This window comes from Cavia porcellus, unplaced genomic scaffold (genome assembly GCF_034190915.1).
Source record: "Cavia porcellus strain 051 isolate PalLab524CR breed Dunkin Hartley unplaced genomic scaffold, mCavPor4.1 scaffold_30, whole genome shotgun sequence".
NCBI lineage: Eukaryota > Metazoa > Chordata > Mammalia > Rodentia > Caviidae > Cavia > Cavia porcellus.
Window position 1 is genome coordinate 42,631,637 of NW_026947513.1, and position 19,263 is coordinate 42,650,899.

General features: G+C 36.9%; 1 protein-coding gene across 2 annotated transcripts in view; it reads right to left on the reverse strand.

Annotated features, from left to right (window-relative positions):
- The window catches only part of Cenpc (centromere protein C), a 79,998-nt gene extending 64,575 nt beyond the window's left edge, over positions 1 to 15,423 (reverse strand). The window contains exons 1-5 of one of the 2 annotated variants that reach the window (XM_013145836.3): positions 15,199 to 15,423; positions 11,389 to 11,435; positions 9,718 to 9,788; positions 7,565 to 7,653; positions 418 to 526 (exon numbers count right to left, since the gene is read on the reverse strand). In XM_013145836.3, coding sequence (XP_013001290.2) covers positions 418 to 526; positions 7,565 to 7,653; positions 9,718 to 9,788; positions 11,389 to 11,435; positions 15,199 to 15,216 — 334 coding nt within the window. In that variant the 5' untranslated portion in view covers positions 15,217 to 15,423. Of the gene's footprint in view, positions 1 to 417; positions 527 to 7,564; positions 7,654 to 9,717; positions 9,789 to 11,388; positions 11,436 to 12,119; positions 12,260 to 15,198 lie in introns of those variants that run through there. The other variant, XM_063240396.1, reaches the window with a different exon arrangement.
- Between the last annotated feature and the right edge of the window lie 3,840 nt (positions 15,424 to 19,263).

Consider the following 19,263-nt stretch of genomic DNA (forward strand, 5'->3'; position numbering starts at 1 on the left):
CCTCAAATGGAATAATATTCTTTAACTTGAAAAATGAACGTAAACTTTTTTTGTCTTTGAGACAGGGTTTTGACACAGTTTAGGCTGCACTTGAACACATTATGTAATCCTGGCTGAATTCAAACTCGAGATCTCCTGCTTAAGCCTCTGCAGTACCGGATTTGCAGGCAGCATTACCATACCCAGCCTTGAAGATAAAACTTTTATAAGCAACTGTCTATGCCATTACTAAACAAAATGGAGCAAAGGGAGAAAAAACAAATACAGCACTAATCATAGACTTGAAAACCAAAAATCCATGGTCATCCATGGTCATAATTCTACCAAGGCTGATCCTGACCTTGTCACTTGAACCTCTGGCATTTCAGATTTTGTCATTATATCCAGGCAAATAATACCCATGGACATGCTACCAACCTGATCTGCTGGCAGCTTCACTTGGCTCTATAACACCTTGCAGAGAGGCTTTCTTCCTCGATGAAAATGGCAACGACTTCCTCGATGAAACTGGAAATGATATCTGGCACTGAGCACAGAAGAAACACATTATACGTACTTCATTAAGTTATCGATTGATTTTTAACTCATTTGTTTTTAAAACAGAAAAAATATTTTAGAACAACAAACCATCTGTTAATGTAAAGTAACCACTGACAGGAGACTGAATAAACATGGTAGAGTAGATATTGTCATACATTACCAAATATACCATAGTGAAACAAACGAGTGACACCAAAAAATGACTATCTTAACTTAAAAAAAAAAAGGCAAGTTGCAGAAATACCTAATAATCCCACTGCTATCAATTTCAAAGTAGACAGAAGGAGATTCAATTCAATACAATACAGTACTGAAGAATTTGTCTATGCAGTAAAGTGTTAACATAAAGTCTTGATCATTTGAAGGGCCCTTTTACAAAGCTAACTCTTGCCTGGCATCTGAAAACTTAGTAAATCAAAGAATATAAGCATTATCTAAAAACATGCATTACTTAAAAATAAGCATTATTTAAAAACTTAACAAGTCAGGACTTGAAGAAAGAAACAGCAGGCTCTACCACTTTTCACAATTACCTTGTGGAACTAAATGAACTTTTAATAACAATAATTTTTGATGCCAAAAATTATTCTGCAACAAATGAAAATAAAGATAAAACACTAAATCAATATAAACTGGATTTTTTAGTACAATGACAAAGAACCATGACAAGACCAAAATAATAAATAAAAAGAAATATGCTGAATACAAAGAAATGACTACAGACGAAGGATCACAACAGATCACTATACACCAAACTGAAAATACAGGAAAATGATGCTTCAAAAACATGTAAAGTGCCAAAATTAGCAAAAGAAATAGAAAAAAATTAATAGCTAACCATTAAATAAAGTCCTAATCACAAAAGGAATGCGGCAAAAAATCCCCAACTACATATTTCACAAATAATTTAAAGGAATGGGTCATTTTTATTTATTAATACTATCCCAAAATGCAGGAGAGACTAAGTTATTTTATTACGCTGAGTTGTATTTCAGTTAAAACTTAAAATATCACATCTTGCTTAAAGAAACACAAATATAAGCTGGATGTGGTCAAGTAAGCTTATAATCTCAGTACTCTGGGAGGCTGAGGAAAGAGGATTCCAGGTTTGAAGAGGCGATTTAGTAAGAGCCTATCTCCTGTTTCACATATAGATAGGCACAGTAACCAAGTCTAGAAATTTAAAGTTCTCAAAAAGAAAATCTTGTAAGATATATAATCTTAGGTCTAATTAACCTAGCTTATTATTAAATCAAGTAAACAGCTTTCATTTCTATATGGAAGACCGTGGTAATGTCTGTAGGATAGAAAGACCCTATCTGGAAAAACTAACACATATGGTTTCTACTGTTTGGGAGTACTCAACAGAGAAGAAAAGTTAATATAAAAATAAAAATAAAGAACATAAAAAGAGCCAAGCATGGTGGCACACTCCTGTTTTATTCTAGCACTAGAGAGGCTCAGGCAGGAGGAGGCCTGCTGCAAGTTTGAAACCAGCAGGACTACAAAGTGAGCCCAAGCCAGCATGAACTGCATAAAGAGACCCTATCTCAAAAAGACAAAGAATAAAAATAAATGAAATAAAAGAAAAATAGTGAAACTAAAATAAGCATATGAGAGAATCAACAGAGCCAAAGTTCATTTTTCTGAAAGAACAAAACTAAAAAACCCCAAGGAAAAAAAATAAGACATGAACAACCAATGTCAGCAATGAAAAAGGATAATAGATTCTTAAGGCACTAACATGATTATAGAAATACACTACCAACAACTTCATCCAAAAAAAAAAAAAAACCAGAAAATTCAAATGATCAAATTCCTCCAAAAAAGAAACAGAAGATGTGAATTATCTACAAATAGAATCTTAATCCTTCATATTTTATATCTTCCTCTAGATAATGCTTAACCAAATGCCCACTTAAAATTTGTATATACTATTATGGTATATTAAATAAGGAAAACAGTGAATTCACATTTTAAAGCTTTCCCAAAGAAAAAACTCATTGTAAATGCTACCAAATATTTAAGGAAGAAATCCATCTATTTTATAAGACATTAGGATAACAAAAATAGCAGAGGAACTCATTTTAGAAGCCCAGGACATACAGCGAAACCTTTATTTTTCAATGTATCTTTTGTGTGTGTGGTGCTACAGATTAAATCCATAGCTTGGCACATACCAAACAAATGCTCTACCACAAGCTACGACAAAAACAAGCCTGCTGCAGCAAACACACTTTAGGTTCGCTACCACTGCACTTATTAGGAACCAAGTGTGATCTACCTAAAATACTTTTTAAAACACACAAAGCATACAAAATTCTCAGGAGACCTGACATCAAACAGTGGACACTCATCCTTGAGAGATGGGAAATAAATGAAGCAAACTATCTGATCTCTTGAGCTTACAGGTCATGGTACAAGCAGGAGAAATAATCAGTTGAGGGACCAAGGTTGGGCATGTGAGGTAAAGGTGGTCAGAATTTGCAGGGTGAAGTAATGGACAGGTGGAGGCTACACCAAGTAAAACTTCACACGTGCAGAGAGCTCCCTCAAGCACCCCTGCAGACTGACAGGAGCATGCACATGAGATACCCTGCAAGGCCAGAGAAAGAACGATGAAACCTAAGGGGGAATAATTCTCAGTCACATAGAACCTTAGAACAATGCTTACACCTACTAGGCAAGGGTAAAACCTCCATGAGTCATGGTACTCCGAGTAAAAAATAGGTTTTTACCTCAGAAGTAAAACCAGCCATAGATTACATGCTGCTATCCTTATTTCCATAGCTCTCACTATTTCTAACAGTAGATTATACCTCCATTTTGCTTTTTTTATTACCTATACAGCAAATGTGTTGGCTTATAAGACTTATTACATCCTTTATAGAAGAGGCACCTCTAGCATAACCAAACAATAAAGAACATGTAAAGAAATAATGGCTATTTTTCATGAACACACACAGATTACTAGCAAAGCTGATCAAAGTTATCAATTCATGAAGTCAAGTTTATCCCAACAAACTTAAAGTTGATTTAAACGTTAAAATTAAAAAATCACTGAAATTTATCACCTCAATTCTCAAAGAAATGGCTCTGCTTTATTTCCTGAAACCAAAAGGACACATATAGATTTAATATGCCAATTGCTTGTTTACAGGTTGTTCCCGACTTTTATTTGGTTTCTCTAGTTAGTATTGTGCTGTTAATCTGCCATATTATCAAGAAGTTTGTACTCCATGATCAAGTGCGATTCATCCCAGGGATGCAGGGATGGTTCAACATAAGTAAATCTATAAATGTAATATATCATATTAACAGAGCCAAGGACAAATATCATATGATCATCTCCATAGATACAGAAAAGGATTTTGACAAAATCCAGCACCCATTCATGATAAAAACCCTACAGAAAACTGGAATAGATAATCTTTATCTCAATCTGATAAAAGTCATCTATGACAAACCAACAGCCAACATCATACTAAATAGACAAAAACTGAAAACTTTCACTCTAAAATCAGGAACAAGACAAGGATACATCTGCACTGTCCCCACTCCTACTGAATATAGTCTTGGAAACTTTAACAGAAGCAATTAGACAAATAAAAGAAAGATAAGAAAGGAAAAAGTTAAAACTATCATTATTTGCAGATGACATGATATTCTACTTAAAAGACCCCAAAAACTCCACCAAAAGATTTCTAGATTTAATAAGCAAATTCAGCAACAGAGGTGGTTACAAAGTCAACACTCAAAAATCAGTATCCTTCCTGTACGTGAATAACAACTCACTCAGAAATCAGGGAAACAGTACCTTTTACAACAGCATCCAAAAAAATTAAATACCTAAGAATCAATCAAACAAAAGATGTAAAAGACCTCTACATTGAAAACTATAGTACTCTGAAAAAGGAGACTGATGAGGATATGAGAAAATTGAAAGCTAGCCCATGTTATTGGGTAGGAAGAAACAATATAGTGAAAATGGCCATACTTCCAGAACTGTTAAACAGATTCAGTGCAATTCCAATCAAAATTCCAATAGCATATCTTACAGAATTAAGAGAAAATAATCTTAAAATTCATTTGGAATCAGAAGAGACCTAGAATAGCAAAGGCAATTCTGGGAAACAAAGACAAGACAATCTCTGAGCTGAAATTACACTATAAAGCTACTGTGATAAAAACAGTGTGGTACTGGCAAAAAAACAGTCCTGAAGATCAATGGAATAGATTAGAAGATGCAGAATAACTGAATACAAACTAAGCTACCTTTTCTTTGGCAAAGATGCCAAACACATGCACTGGAAGAGAGTCTCTTTAATAAATCGTGTTGGAAAAACTGGCTTTGCACATGCTGAAGATTAAAAACCAGACCCACAGGGGCTGGGGATTTAGCTCAGCAGCATAAGCGCCTGCCTTGCAAGCAGGCAGTCGTGAGTTCGATTCCCGGTACCGATAAAAAGGAAAAAGACTTAAAAAAAAAAAAAACCAGACCCATATCTTTTACCATATACTAAGTTAAAATCAGAATGCACTAGAAATCTTAATATTAAAACAAAAACATTAAATCTGCTGGATAATAGAATAGGTAAAACTCTTGAAGACTTGGTGTAGACAAAGACCTTATGAATAAAACCCAGAGTGCACAGGACTTACTGCAAAGAATCAACAAATGGGATCTCATCCTACTGAAAAGCTTTTGCACAGCAAAAGAAACCACCAACAGAGTGAAGAGACAACCCATTATGTAGGAGAAAATGTTTGCCAGTTGTTCCTCAGATAAATGATTATTATTATCGAGGATATATAACGAACTCAAAAAAATAAGTCCTCTCAGATTTAAAGGCCCAATCCAAAAATGTGCATCTGAGATGAACACACACTTCTCAGATGAAATACAAACAGCAAATACGTGGAAAAATGTTCAACAGCACTGGTGATTTGAGAAATGTCAATTAAAACAGCTCTGAGAATTTACCTCACCTCAGAAAAAATGGCTAATATTAAGAAGTCAACCAATAACAAATGCTGGAGGGACTGTGGGGAAAAAGGAACCCTTCTTCACTGTTGGTGGGAATGTAGACCGGTGCAACCACTGTGGAAAGCAGTGTGGAGATTCCTCCAAAAGCTAGGAAAGAAGTCCCATTCGATCCAGCGATTGCCCTTCTGGGTATCTTCCCAAAAGAATTAAAAACATAATATCACAGTGATATATGTGCATGTTTATAGCAGCACCATTTATAACAGATTTTGGAAACAACCTAAAAGTCCATCGACTGAGGAATGGATAAACAAGCTGTAGTATTTTTATATATTGGAATACTATTCAGCTATAAAGAATGATAAACTGATAATTTTTATAGGTAAATGGCTGCACCTTGAGAACATACTCACTAGTGAAATAAATATGTCATGCATGTATAAACATCATATTGTTTCATTAGTATGATAAGGAAAAAACATGTGTTTTGTCCCAGAGACAATTATGTCAGCAAGCAATGACTCAGGCCACACCTGCCTTTACTTTAACTAACCCACTGTACACCATTTTGAGGTGACTTTTGGATGTCATAAGAAATTTTTGTTGTGCTACAAGGTTTGGGTTTTTGCATGTGGATATCCAGTTGTTCCAGTGTATTTATTGAGGGTACAATCCTTTATCCACTTCGCTGCTTTCGCATCTTTGCCAGAAATCAATCGTTAGTTATGTGGGTATCTATTTTGAGACTTTATATTGGTACTTTGGTGCTTTCTCTATTCTAATATCAATGCCATTTTATCATGATTAGTGTAACTTTGTGATAAGTCTTAGGATTGACTTATCATGGGAGGGTTGGAGCTCTAATTCTGTTTCATTATCAAAGTTGCTTAGGCTATTCTGAGACTTTTTTTTTTACAGAAATGTAAGAATGTTAATTTTTATGAAAAATCATGTTGGTAGCTTGATAAGGGACTGTTTTCTGATCTTTCTTATTTTCTTCTATTCGTTTGTGGTTTTATTGTCTTTTATTTTTAATTTGCAAGGCAAGATATGAGGATATTTCATAACTTTCTTCTTTTCTAATAAATGTATCAGGTGCTATAAACAAATAAATAAATAATCTGCCTTAGATATTACATTCAAATCTCTAGGCCTAGGGGTAGGTATGCAAAGCCCTCAGTTAGATCCCCAAGACTAGAGGAAAAAGTAACTGAACATCTACAAGTTGTGTATGGTGGCATAGAATATTACCCCAGCACTCAGGAGGCTGAGGCAAAGGATCACAAATTTGGGTCCTGCTCCAACTACCAGGCAAGTTCAAAGCCAGCCTGGGCCACATACTGAGACTTTGTCTAAAAAACTACTATTTTGTATAGTTAAATCAACTCAACATCTTAAAATGTGTAATTAGCCGGGCATGATGGCACACACCTATAATCCCAGCACTTGGAAGGCTGAGGCAGGAGAATCTTTGTGAGTTTCAGACCAGCCTGGTCTACAAAGTGAGCTCAAGGCCAGCCTGAACTGCATAGTGAGACTCTGTCACAAGATTAAAAAAAAAAAAAAAAACAGACATATAATGAATAAAACTGGCTTCCTTGGATAGCAAAAGTGGCTTCCTTCTTCAGAAAATAGCTCAACTGGTCAACCTAATCATAAACCTCAGTTACTACGGGGCTGGGGATTTAGCTCAGCAGCATAAGTGCCTGCCTGACAAGTATGAGGTTGTGAGTTCAATCTCCAGTACCACCAAAAAAAAAAAAAAAACATCTCAGTAACTGCATACCTAAAAACCTATTAAAGTGTTATTTTAGAAGAAATAAAAACAGCTATAATTCAGTTATTTTAATTTTCAATTTCAAACATAAGAAATATTAAAATTTTTAATAACCCACCCCCTCCAAATTTTATAGCCTATCAATGGAAATACAGGATTTTCTTTTAAGAGTATGATAAACAACTAAAATGTGTTTACATACACTGTATGTAGCATCATTCATTAAAATACTACATAGAACTCCGTTCTTTTTTACTTACATCTTTGCTTGGTGACTGAATAAAACTGTTTTTTATTTTGAGTGTTGAATAAAGCACTGATTCTGGAGAATTTGTGACATCAGTGAGACCTAAAACAAAAGCAAGAAATTTTAGACAGTGAATTTAATACAGCATCTGTTGATTACAATTCAAGGTAGCTCTATGAGATACATGAAGAACTCTCTAGTTAGCTGGGTCTGGTAAGACATGCCTATAATCCCAGAATTCTCCAAACCTGGAGGTCAGCCTGGGAAATGTATGCTGTCTCAAAATTTAAAAAGCGCTGGGGTTATAGCTCAGTGATAAAATGCTGACCAAGGGCTTGGTTCAATCTCCAGTACCACAATTAAACCAAAAACAAAGAAACAAACTGACAAAAATCAGAAATCAATATCCAAATGCTCCTGAAAGGTATCAGAACCTGAGAAAAGCTTCTTGACGAAGTATATGCCAACTCTTCTTTCACAGCTTGTACAGAAGAGCTAGTTCTTCACTATGCCAGTCTGTTTTGTGCTGAGAACAAACTGGAGAGTGTAGATCAGTCTTAAGAGTACCTGCCTAACAAGCGTAACAGCTAAGATTCAATACCTGATACCACAGAAAAAACAAACAACAAAAAAAGATACTGAGTGATTTACAAAAAACAGAGAATTATTTCTTACAGTTCTAAAGATAGTGAATGCAAAAGAAGCCTGCACCTAGAAAGGGCCTTCTTTTGCCGTCGCAAGGCAGGATAAGTGTGCCAGGCAGCAAAAACTCACATCTGCAGCCTCGACTTACACTAGCATTAACTTCTTCATGCATGAAGCATCTAGCGACCATATCTCTCAAAAGTCCCACCTCTTCAAATTTCTACAGTACAATGAAACATTAACATACAAAATCTTTCTGCTGTTGTTTTTTCCTTTGAAGCAGGGTCTTGCTATGCAGCCCAGACTGGCCTTGAACTCACGGCAATCCTCCTGCCTCAGCCTTCTGAGGGCAGGGATTAGTGTGTACCACCATCCCTGGTACCTTTCATTGGCCTACTTTCTTATTCTGATACAGATCAGCACTTGAAAAACTATGCCAAAATTTACCACTTCCTTTAAAGGTATGAAAATCATCAAAGATTATCTCAAAATCTAAGGATCCCAAGAACTCTGCATAATTATTTCCAATATAGTGCTTCCCTTATTAAATGCTTGGGTCTAGAAATAATTTAATTTTTTACTTTTTCAGATTTTGGAACATCTGCATATACTTAGTAAGGTATCTCAGGGATGGGTCCTGTCATGGTGTGGGTCTAGGTCTCACCCCAAAGCCTCATGTGGTCATGGGGGCAGGGCTTTTTGGAAATGGCTGAATCTAGAGTTTGTGATTTGCTTGTGGTCCAGTGTGGGACTGGGTGTGCCAGTGCCACACTTGCCCTAGGACAGGCATCCTGTATACAATACAAGACAGGGAAAGACTTCTCTCTCTTCTTGCTGGCTGTTTTTGGTACCTTTGCTGGCAGAAGGGCAGGAACTGCTGCCCTTCTGTCTTAAGACCCAGCTGATTATGGACTGAAACTCCTATTACCTGTGAGCTAAATAAACTTTTCTGCCTTTAAATTTGGGTGTTGGGTGTTTCATCTCAGCAGTGAGAGAAAAGTAACTAAGATTAAGTCTCAAGTCTACACAAAAATTCATCTATATTTCATGTATATTATATATACATATATAGCGTCAAGGTAATTTTATACAATATGTTCAATAAATCTGTACATAAATTAAGATTCTATGGAGCTGGGGATTTAGCTCAGCAGTGTAAGCAACTGCCTGGCAAACACAAGGTTGTGAGTTCAATCCCTGGTACGATGTGGCATATTCTACCTGTCACATTGCATTTCAGATTTTGGAATTTCAAACTATACATCAAATACGCTCTAATACAATTATATATAGACAAATTACAGAGATCTACTGTGAACTGGATGTCAAAGTACTATGATTTTTTTTAAATCAGTATTATCTTTAGTATATAGAAATAATTACCATATTATCAAAATTCCAAAGAAAATGTTTTACCTGTATTTAAATGCTAGAAAGTATTTGCTACATTTGATATTAATGACAAATTTGTATTTTCATTCATTCCAAACCCTCAAAGTCCATCTGGAAATGAAGCCTTACTTTTTTCTTCAAAACAGTTTTGTAAGATTTCCAGCATGTTCTGGCTTTGCTCAGTATTAATGCCAGGTGCCCTTATAAAAAGAAAGGAAAAATATACCATATCATTTCTGCAAGATAATTCTTTCACTTATACTTATGTTCTACTATTTATGTTACCATCTACTTGAAAATCTGTATCTCACTATAAAATGTTATTAGTAAGAATAGTTTCATTATATAAACACCAAACATACTTGAGAACTTAAAGAGTTCCTGCAAAAGAACTCATTCCTTTGTATTATGAAGGAAAATACATCATTACCTACATAAACAATTATATCATATTAACAATGATATTATAGAGTTGAACATACACACTGAAAACTGGTTTGGACTGCTGTTGTTATCTCAATCAGAACATATTTTTTTTTTTTTTTTTTTGGTCTTTTTGAGACAGGGTCTCATTTTACAGTTCATGCTGGCCTTGTACTCACTCTGTAGCCCAAGCTGGTCTCGAACTTGCAAGGATCCTTCTGTCTCAGCCTCCCAGGTACTGGGATTATAGGCATGAGCCACCATGCCCGGCAAACAGAAACTTTTTTGAATGAGTACAATTAATTGGTCCTGAAATGTTAATGTTAATGTCTTTCTGTTTCTCTTTCTCTGAGTAATGTTCTGTGCTATGTGCGTTGCATAACATTTAACTACTTACCTGAAAGACAGAATTTCAGTCACAATAAAATTCTCACATGCACCCCGATCAAGGATGGGAAATTTTTGCTCAAAGGGTCAGACAATTAATATTTTAGACCTGCATACCATCTAGTCTATCACAACTACTTAACTGTGACATTCTATCTCAACAGAAATCAAAGACAGTATGTAAGCAAATGGACATGGCTATGTTTCAGTACTGGAATACCCGCTACAAAACATGTCACCACAAAAAAAAAAAAAAAAAAAAAAAAAAACAAGAACATGTCACCACCAAAAAAAAAGTCACCAAGCCAGGAATTTAGCTCAGTGAGCCTAAGTACTTGCCAGGCAAGTATGAGGTCATGTGTTTGATTTCTAGCCAAAAAAAAAAAAACCCTATGTCACCAGTCTGTGGGTTACAGTTCACAGACTTCCTCACCTACAACAGTCCTATTATACTTCAGTTATAAAAGTAATGCATATGAAGTAACTCAAGGTGTTCCTTAGTATCCACAACACATAAATCTGTTAATTTTTTCATTTGACTGTATATATAAGTCAATCCTGTTATTTTATTACTATAAAATATCCAATTAGACATTTTAATTGTACAGATTTTCCAAGTAAAAAAAGGGCCAAATGACCCAAATAAGCACCCAGCAAATGCATAACAGCAGGTATTATATTTTTCTTTTTCCCTATTAAAATAAACCATCTTTCTAACATTGCCATTCAATCCCATTCTACAGTACATTTTTCCTATGACTGTCATTTGGTTAGAATGAGTGCTTCTATTCTACCATTTTATCATTGAATTTCTTTTCTCACTTCACTAAGTCAATACTTTTTAACATTTCTCTTAGTATAAAGTAAGTAAATTAATTATTCTTAGTGGGCAGACATCATTATTTTTCTCAAAGGTGAAAATTTCTGCTTCCTTCACTCAAAAATTCACTTTCTGAAGATGAAAATAAGTTATCTTTACTATAAAATCACCTGGAAGGCCGGCAAAATCTTCTTCGGTAGTCATTTTTGAGATGATCCTAAAAAAAAAATTTAAACATTTATTTAAAATATAATAAAATACAACTTATCTCCAATGTAATTTCATTCTAACATGGGAATGACAAAACTTCTTAAGTATCTTTTAATCACCCGCTATTATACTATAAAAAAGAATTCTGAATCAAGTGCAAAAGAAATGTGCCTCATATGCAATATTTCCAAACCTTTCTTGTACTAGTCCTTACCCCTTCCCTCAAGCTGATCTTATATTATATTATATTATTCTTCCACCTGCCCTACCCACTACCATACTTTTACATCTATCTTCGCTTCCAATCATTCAAGATGGTTAACTAATAATATCTACTTACATCCTTTCCTCATAGAAACAGTCCACTAAAATAGCCATAAAGAACAAGCACTATAAAACAACAATAAAAAAATTGAAGAGATGATCATATGTAAACAAATTTAACAAATTTCCAAAAGATGGAAAACAGATGAACAGTGATAAGTGAGAAAACAGAATGAAAGCAGTAGTGATCTAACAGTAACAAAAGCTCAGAGGCAACTCCTCAATGAGGCATTAGGCAACTTATTTTCCAGGGGAAGTCATCAAGATACAGAACTGGGAAACTCAAGATCTAAAGGATACAGAGTGAGACAAGGGAATGAAACCTATGGAAAGAGACCAGGCTTGTTTTATTCTTATAAATACAGACCTCCCAATTAGTGCTTATTGTCCATCTCAAATATGACCAATATCTGAAGGAATCACTAAACACTTGAATCTCTACAACAGAAGACAAAAAAAAAAAAACTAATGTCAAGAGTAGAAAGAAAATTCCAAAAATAAGAATTATTTAAGAAATATTATTTCTTAACATAAGAAATAATATTACTTAACATAAGAAATATTACTTTCAAGAAATAACTGAAGTACTAGACTTTTTAAAACTGTATACTATCTACACTGAATGGAGAACAAAAAAAATTAATGAAAAACATGATTGCCTAAAATAAAGCTGAGGTGTTTCTTAAATAAAAATGAGAAAAATGGAAGAGTAAGATGAGGAAAATATAACCATCAAGAGCTCCAACCTCTGATCACAATTACTCCAGACAAAACAAAGAGGAAAGATATACATATATATATATATATATATATATATATATGTATATATATATACATACATATACATATCCTAAGGATAATGTATCAGTACAATCAAATTTCCCAAATCTGTAAGACATAAAGAGCCAGAGTAATGAATTAGAGAACCATAGGTAGGAATGTAAGAGTGAAACTGCAAGAAAAATTGAGAGTAAAAAATCTAAAATGCTTCTGGAAAATCTATTCCCAGCAATAAGGCAGGAAATGGGAGTAACAGTAAAAATAAAACACACAGAAATGCTGATACTTAAGTCAAGATAATATTTGAGAAACTTTGGGTCTGACTTTTTGTTTTTGATTTTCTTTTGAGGGGCAGAGAGCAGCACTGGCTATTGAGCCCAAGGTCTTCGTAGTAAGACTCTTTTATTTTTTGAGACAGGTTCTTGCTAAATTGCCTGAGCAGGAAAAACTTGCAATCCTTGAGCTTCAGCCTCACAAGTGCTAATATTACAGATATGTCCCACTGTGACTACCTGGCTCAATCTTTTAATTATAAAAACTATAAAAGAAATTTTCTAGTTGAAGATCAGGTAGTAACAAAATAACGCTCTTAACAATGAAAACAATGAAGTGTTTATTAAGCCCTATTTTTAATGATACAATTATTTGAGATATAATTGTGCATACGTGAAATAACAAACAAAATACACTATTTGGTCTAGGCTCATCTTCTATTTTTCCTGCCCCAACCCTTTTTGGTAGAGAATAGTCTTCAGAAACCATGAACTAGGTGGCATGTATATTCACTGCTTCAAGGAAGCTGCTGTCCGCTCTCCAGACTTTCAGTGGACAAATGAGAGAACACATTATAAACATCATCACCATTAAACTTTTATTTCCCTGCATCTGTCTATCAATATTGGAAACCTACAATTGACAGACCTGTATTGTACACTATTTTCTTTGAGGAAGATAATCTTACAGTGAATAGAGATACTTATAATTCCAATTGAAACCTATTTTCGTCTTTGCTGTACTTATAACTTATTCTCCAACAATTTCTGTACTTAGAACTTTCTCCTCCATGAAAACTGACTTTCAACACTGATACTTTTAAGCATTCTGCAGGTGCATCAACATTTACAGTTTTTAACGCCCATGACACTCTTCTTACTCTGCTTGGTCTCAAATTTCCCAAACCCCTATCCAAAAGCTCTACCATCTGGTTTCAGTTACCCTTCCCACAGAGACTCTGACATCTTGTACCAAGTCACTATCCTGTGAAGACAGCAGGCTAACTCAACATGTTCCTTCTACCATGGGTGCCCTTTTCACCTCACACCACCATGCCTCTTCACAGTAGACTGTTAAGAGTTCACCCAAAAACTTCCTAAGTGGTTGTATCCCCCCTTTCCATCTTAGAACTGATGGACACCAACTTCACCGAACTCATGCTTTGGCATATTTAAGCATCTACTAGGACGCCAAATGGCACTTAGCCACATTGGAAAGCAGGTGGTGAACAAATGAGGTCCCCAACTCTAAGCTTAAAAGGACATTACGAACGTTTAACCTTCAAAATAAACACTGCCAGCTTTGACTTCAATTGGCTTTAGTCTGCACTTCTTCCATTCATTGTGAGACTATCTTCCTCAAAGAAAACATTGTACAACAGAGATTTGTCAACCCCCAAAATTCACTGTCATTTTCGGGTGGACGATTCCTCGCGGTGGCCCGATTCCTGACCGTACTGTGCCCTGAGAATTCTTACCAACATCACCGGCTCCCCATTAGCTGGCCTGCAGCGCTATCAGCCTCCCCATATACCTCAACTCCCGCCTTGCAAAACAAATTTCTGCAGACCTCACTAAAAAGGTCCTAGGGACACAATTCACACACACACCCTTGAAAACCACTCAAGTACAGGAATGGCTAAGGTTATCTCCCCACTCCTCTTCCCCCTTTTAAATGGGCATCTTGAAACAGTTCAGAGATTACAACACGAATTTAAAAACTTAACTGCAGAAATTTGGTAAATTTTAGTCTCCTTTAGGCCGAACATAATGGTTACTGTTTTTTGTGATTATGTAAAATGGAAACAATGTTCGTGTCCTTTGTACAGATCACAAATTTTACTATCCTTTCACGTATACAGTACAGTATACAGTATACAGTACAGAACACAGAACACATAACTTTACACAGTGAGAGATCGTCGAGGCTTTTTTCTTAAAAGAAGAGTGAAATGAGCAAACACAAACTGAAGAGAGGGAAAGACGCGGGTTTCGTAGTCATAGTAACCACAGCTAAGTTTTGAAGTCAGAGAGGCGGACCTCGAGCCGTGTCAGTCTCCCGCAGCCCGCACCTCTGAACTTACAGGCGCCTTCCCAGGACGAATCAAGGGGCGCTGCCGGAAACACTACACCCCAAAATGCGAATAAGGCTCGACTTCTCCACAAGACAACTGACAACGTCACAGTTTTTCAAGACACACTTGGCACACGACGGAGCCGGTTTCTCCAGACCAGCAGGACAGGATCAAAAGTGCATTTCTGCTACGGGTGGAAAGGACCTGGGCGCCGGCCGGAGGGCACAGCGAGGCTCTTCCAACTAGGAGACTCGCGGTTCCGCCGGGCCCAGCCAGGCCCGGCCCGGCCGCCTCCCGTCCCGCCCTCAGCAGCGCTTACCAGACCCGACACCGCCATGTTCCGGGCCCGCTCGGCTTCGTCAGGCGGACAAGACGAAGCTCAAGCCGGCGATGGCGCGAGGAGGCCGAGCACCGAAGGAGCCACCAGGCTAGCAGCAGACGGTGGCCCAGAAAAGCCCGGGAGAGGACCAGCAACCGGCGCCAGGGGCCCGAGCCGCCAAGGGCGCGCTTCAGAAGACCCCGCCCATGAGCCCCACCCGCTACACGTTAAGCCACCCGCGCACTCCAGGGTTTGAAACAGGCTACGCATGCGCAACACGGACCGCGCCGCCCAATAGGAAGGCAGCCGTTAGGCACGCCCCTTCCGCCAGCTCTCAGCTCGCTTCCGCCAGAGTCATTTTGGGGCGGCGATCTGAGGCTTTGACTTAAAGGTGTTATCTTGGAAGCCTGTCTGAGTTTCAAGATCAGCGTAAAATTTCTCAGCCGGACAATTATGGAACAGTAAGCAATGCTTGGAAGGATCAGGGGTCAAAGTTGCAGTAGACGATTTAAATTGAGCAGAGACTTCGTTCTTATTCTAGTGACTGGTACATTGCCTGCGAAATGGTCTGTGCAAAAAGGTACCACTGAAGTATAACTTCTGAGATTTCCGCGGTGCCGCCTGGTCCAGTAGCCGCGGGCGGCAGTCCTCTTCTAAATCTGTAGCAGGCGCGATCAGAAATACAGTAAATGCACCCACTGAGCGCTGCACGGCGGAAAAGCAGGCTCCTGCCAGCTTCGCAACTTCTGGCTCTTCCCCAACGGCAAAGTGGCCGTGGGGCGAAACACTTCAATGACTCAGGACACTGAGGCAGCCGGGACCAAAGATGCGCTGGAGCTGCAGTTCCTCCAGGCTCCTCCATTGTCCTCACTGGGCAACATCGAGGTTCATCTGCCGAGGGCCATGGGTATCACTGCAGTGTGTGAGCAGCATATCCCCGGCGGGACTAGGAGTGCATCCACAGTAGTTCAGGGTACGGGCAAGGTCTGGAGAGACAGCTTTTCAAGCTTAAGCCAATGGATGTAAAGTAACTTTAAAGGTCCCTGATTTGAAAAACACCAATCCTCAAAAAACAATGTAAATTTGGTCTGACAATTCATCATGAATTTATACAAATAATTAGAAGTACTAGAAGAAATTGAAATCAGAATATGTCATAACTGTCACATATTCTTTAAATTGTGATTCCAAACAAGTATTTGGTGATAGTACCTGTAGTTCCGAGATAGTTAGTGCTTGTCCAGCATGCGTGAGGCCCAAGAAAGGAAAGAATTGTGCACTTGACTAGCTGTGTCATTAAGGGCAACATTGTGGCACTTTTCTGAATGTTTCTGTAATGATACAATAGAAATTCAAATTAGGTGCTCTGAATATTTCATACCGTACTTGTGTGTAACTCTGAACCTATGATTTGTTTTATGATTTAACCAAAAGTTGTAAGAAAAGTGAAAAAATAGATTACTTATGGAATAAATTTGCTAATCGAGATTTGAGCACATAATTTTAAAAGTTGTTTTAACGGGTAGGGATTTAGCTCAGTGGCAAAAGCACCTGCCTGGCAAGTGCATGTTCCTAAATTCAACCCCCGGTACCAAAAAAAAAAAAAAAAAGATTTCTTTTTTTAAAAAGTTGTGTTAACAAATGCTGTCTCCCATTAAAACCAATTTTTAATTTATTGAACTTTTTTTTGATAGAGAAGAGACAACTCGGACGTAGACCTAAGTTGCTCTGTGTGACACTAAATTTACTGTTATTGGCCATTAAATTAAATTATCTGTTACTCTTTGCCTGTAAAATGGAAGTAACATTAAAATTGTTGAGATGTTGTGACTAAATTCCTTTTAAAATCTAATCACAGTGCTGGCAACATAGGATCATTCATAAAAATACTAGTTTTTTTTACTGTACTGTACTATACAGTTTTCCATCTACATACGATTCCATCTACATCTATATACGATTTAGTGTTGTCACACTAGGAATTCATAATAAACTAAAATATATTGCATGCATGCTCAGCAGCTCTGGAACTGAAACTTACATAACTTGCCCAAGATCACACCACCACTAAATGGCAGAGCTGGGTATTAGCTCAGGAATTCTAAGTGGAACTCTAGGGAAATTTTTTAATATGCACAAGCTTAGATGTAAAGTCTTATGTGTAAAATTATGAGGCTAGAATTATGTTTTAGTTTCCGCTGTTCCAGTCCTATTACTTATAGATTTGTTTTTGTAAGTCTCCCTAAATGCTTATGAAAATACATCTGTACTATGACAAATGTTTGTATCAGTCTATGAAAGTGTATGTAATTAGATGTATAAATTGGTCCAATAAAAGTATCCAAAAATTTAGGTGAATGGAAAATGAAAACTTTTGCTTACAATTTTAGATGATTTCAAATTTATAAATGTCAAAACTATTTCAAAGAATTGTTTAATTTGGACTTTTCCATCAGATAATTATGGTATGGGTATTTATCAAAGTCTCTTTGTTTATAAGGCTTCACGAAGAAATGGAAGACATATCACATAAATATTCACAAGTGAACTAAGTAAGCACTTAAAAATTGTTCCCTGAGTTTAATTTTCAGTACCAACAAAAAAAAAAAAAAAAAAAAGAGAAAGAGTCCATATTCAGCCAAGGATGGTGTCACACACCTATAATTCCACTACTCAATGAGGCAGAGGCAGGAAGATTGCAAGTCTGAGCACAGCCTTGGTAATTTAGCAACTCACTGAGTCTGTTTCCAAAAATAATAAAACAGGGCTAGGGATGTAGCTCTGGTTCATTCCCAGAACCAAAATATCCCTATGGCATAGTTTAGCATAAGCATCTAACCTGAGAAGTGAGTAAACAAACTGAATTACTTTGAAATAGTGGATACTCCTCAGCAATAAAAACACTTGTCAGAAATACAACAATATGGATGATTCTCAAAGGCATTTTACTAACTGAAAGAAGTCAAATATAAAGGATTATATGGAGAAAAAATTGGATCACTTCAATAATGAGGCTATAAAGGCACACAAGTAAACTTTTTCCAGTGACAGAAATATTTCATGATTTAACGTGTTGCATGACTATATATTTCTCAAAACTCTTAGAACTGTTTCTAAAAATAGATTTGCAGTTTTACCACAATAAACGTGTGTGTGAGAGAAGCAAATACACTATGTAAAATCCAAATGTACCTTGTAAATCTTGATTAGAGTGTGATTCAAAAAAACAGCATAATAAAATAACTACAATAAAATACTAATTGATTATCAAATAACATTAGGGAATTACTGAGGTCTGCCTACACCCCCAGTCTCCCAAAGGAGTGCATGATAGAGGCCCAAATGAATGAGACAAGTGGTATGATCTTTAGGGATCCAGGAAGACCAAACCCTCTGCTGAGTTCTTAACTCTGGTGGCTGAGACAGTGTCTCTGGGAGGCCAGTAACAAAGAGGTTAGGGTTAGGACCCCTCCAAGCAACAGATGATGCTGATTAAAAAGAACTGTCCTAGGAGAAAGTCCCCAGGTGTCTTCAGCTGTGGCCTGTCTTGTCCCCTGAGGCATCTCCTCGTTCTCAGTTCAGCCATGCCTAGGCTGTGCCACAGCCCTGCACGTTAATCAGCTTCAATGACTCCAACAGGGAGTTACAACTTTTCTTAGGTATCATGTAGAATTTATGTAATGAGGAGGCAACATTAATAAAATTGCTAAATTCCATTCAAATATGCAATAAAACTTATTCTGCAAAAATCAGAAGTGAAGGGGCTGGGGATTTAGCTCAGGGGCATAAGCGCCTGCCTTGCAAGCACACAGTCCTGAGTTCGATCTCCGGTATCAAAAAAAAAATCAAAAGTGAAAACACTGGACTGGGAATGTAATTCAGTGGAAGAGCACCTTCCTAACATGTGTGAAGCTTTGTGTCCAATTCTTAGCATTCAAAAAAGCATCAGAAAATGTTAAATTACTGCCATGTAATTTTATTAAAAATTACTATTGTGGTTTAGCTTTTCTTTCTTTTGGTACTGGCATTCGAACTCAACCTCATGCTTGCTAGGCAGGTACTGTG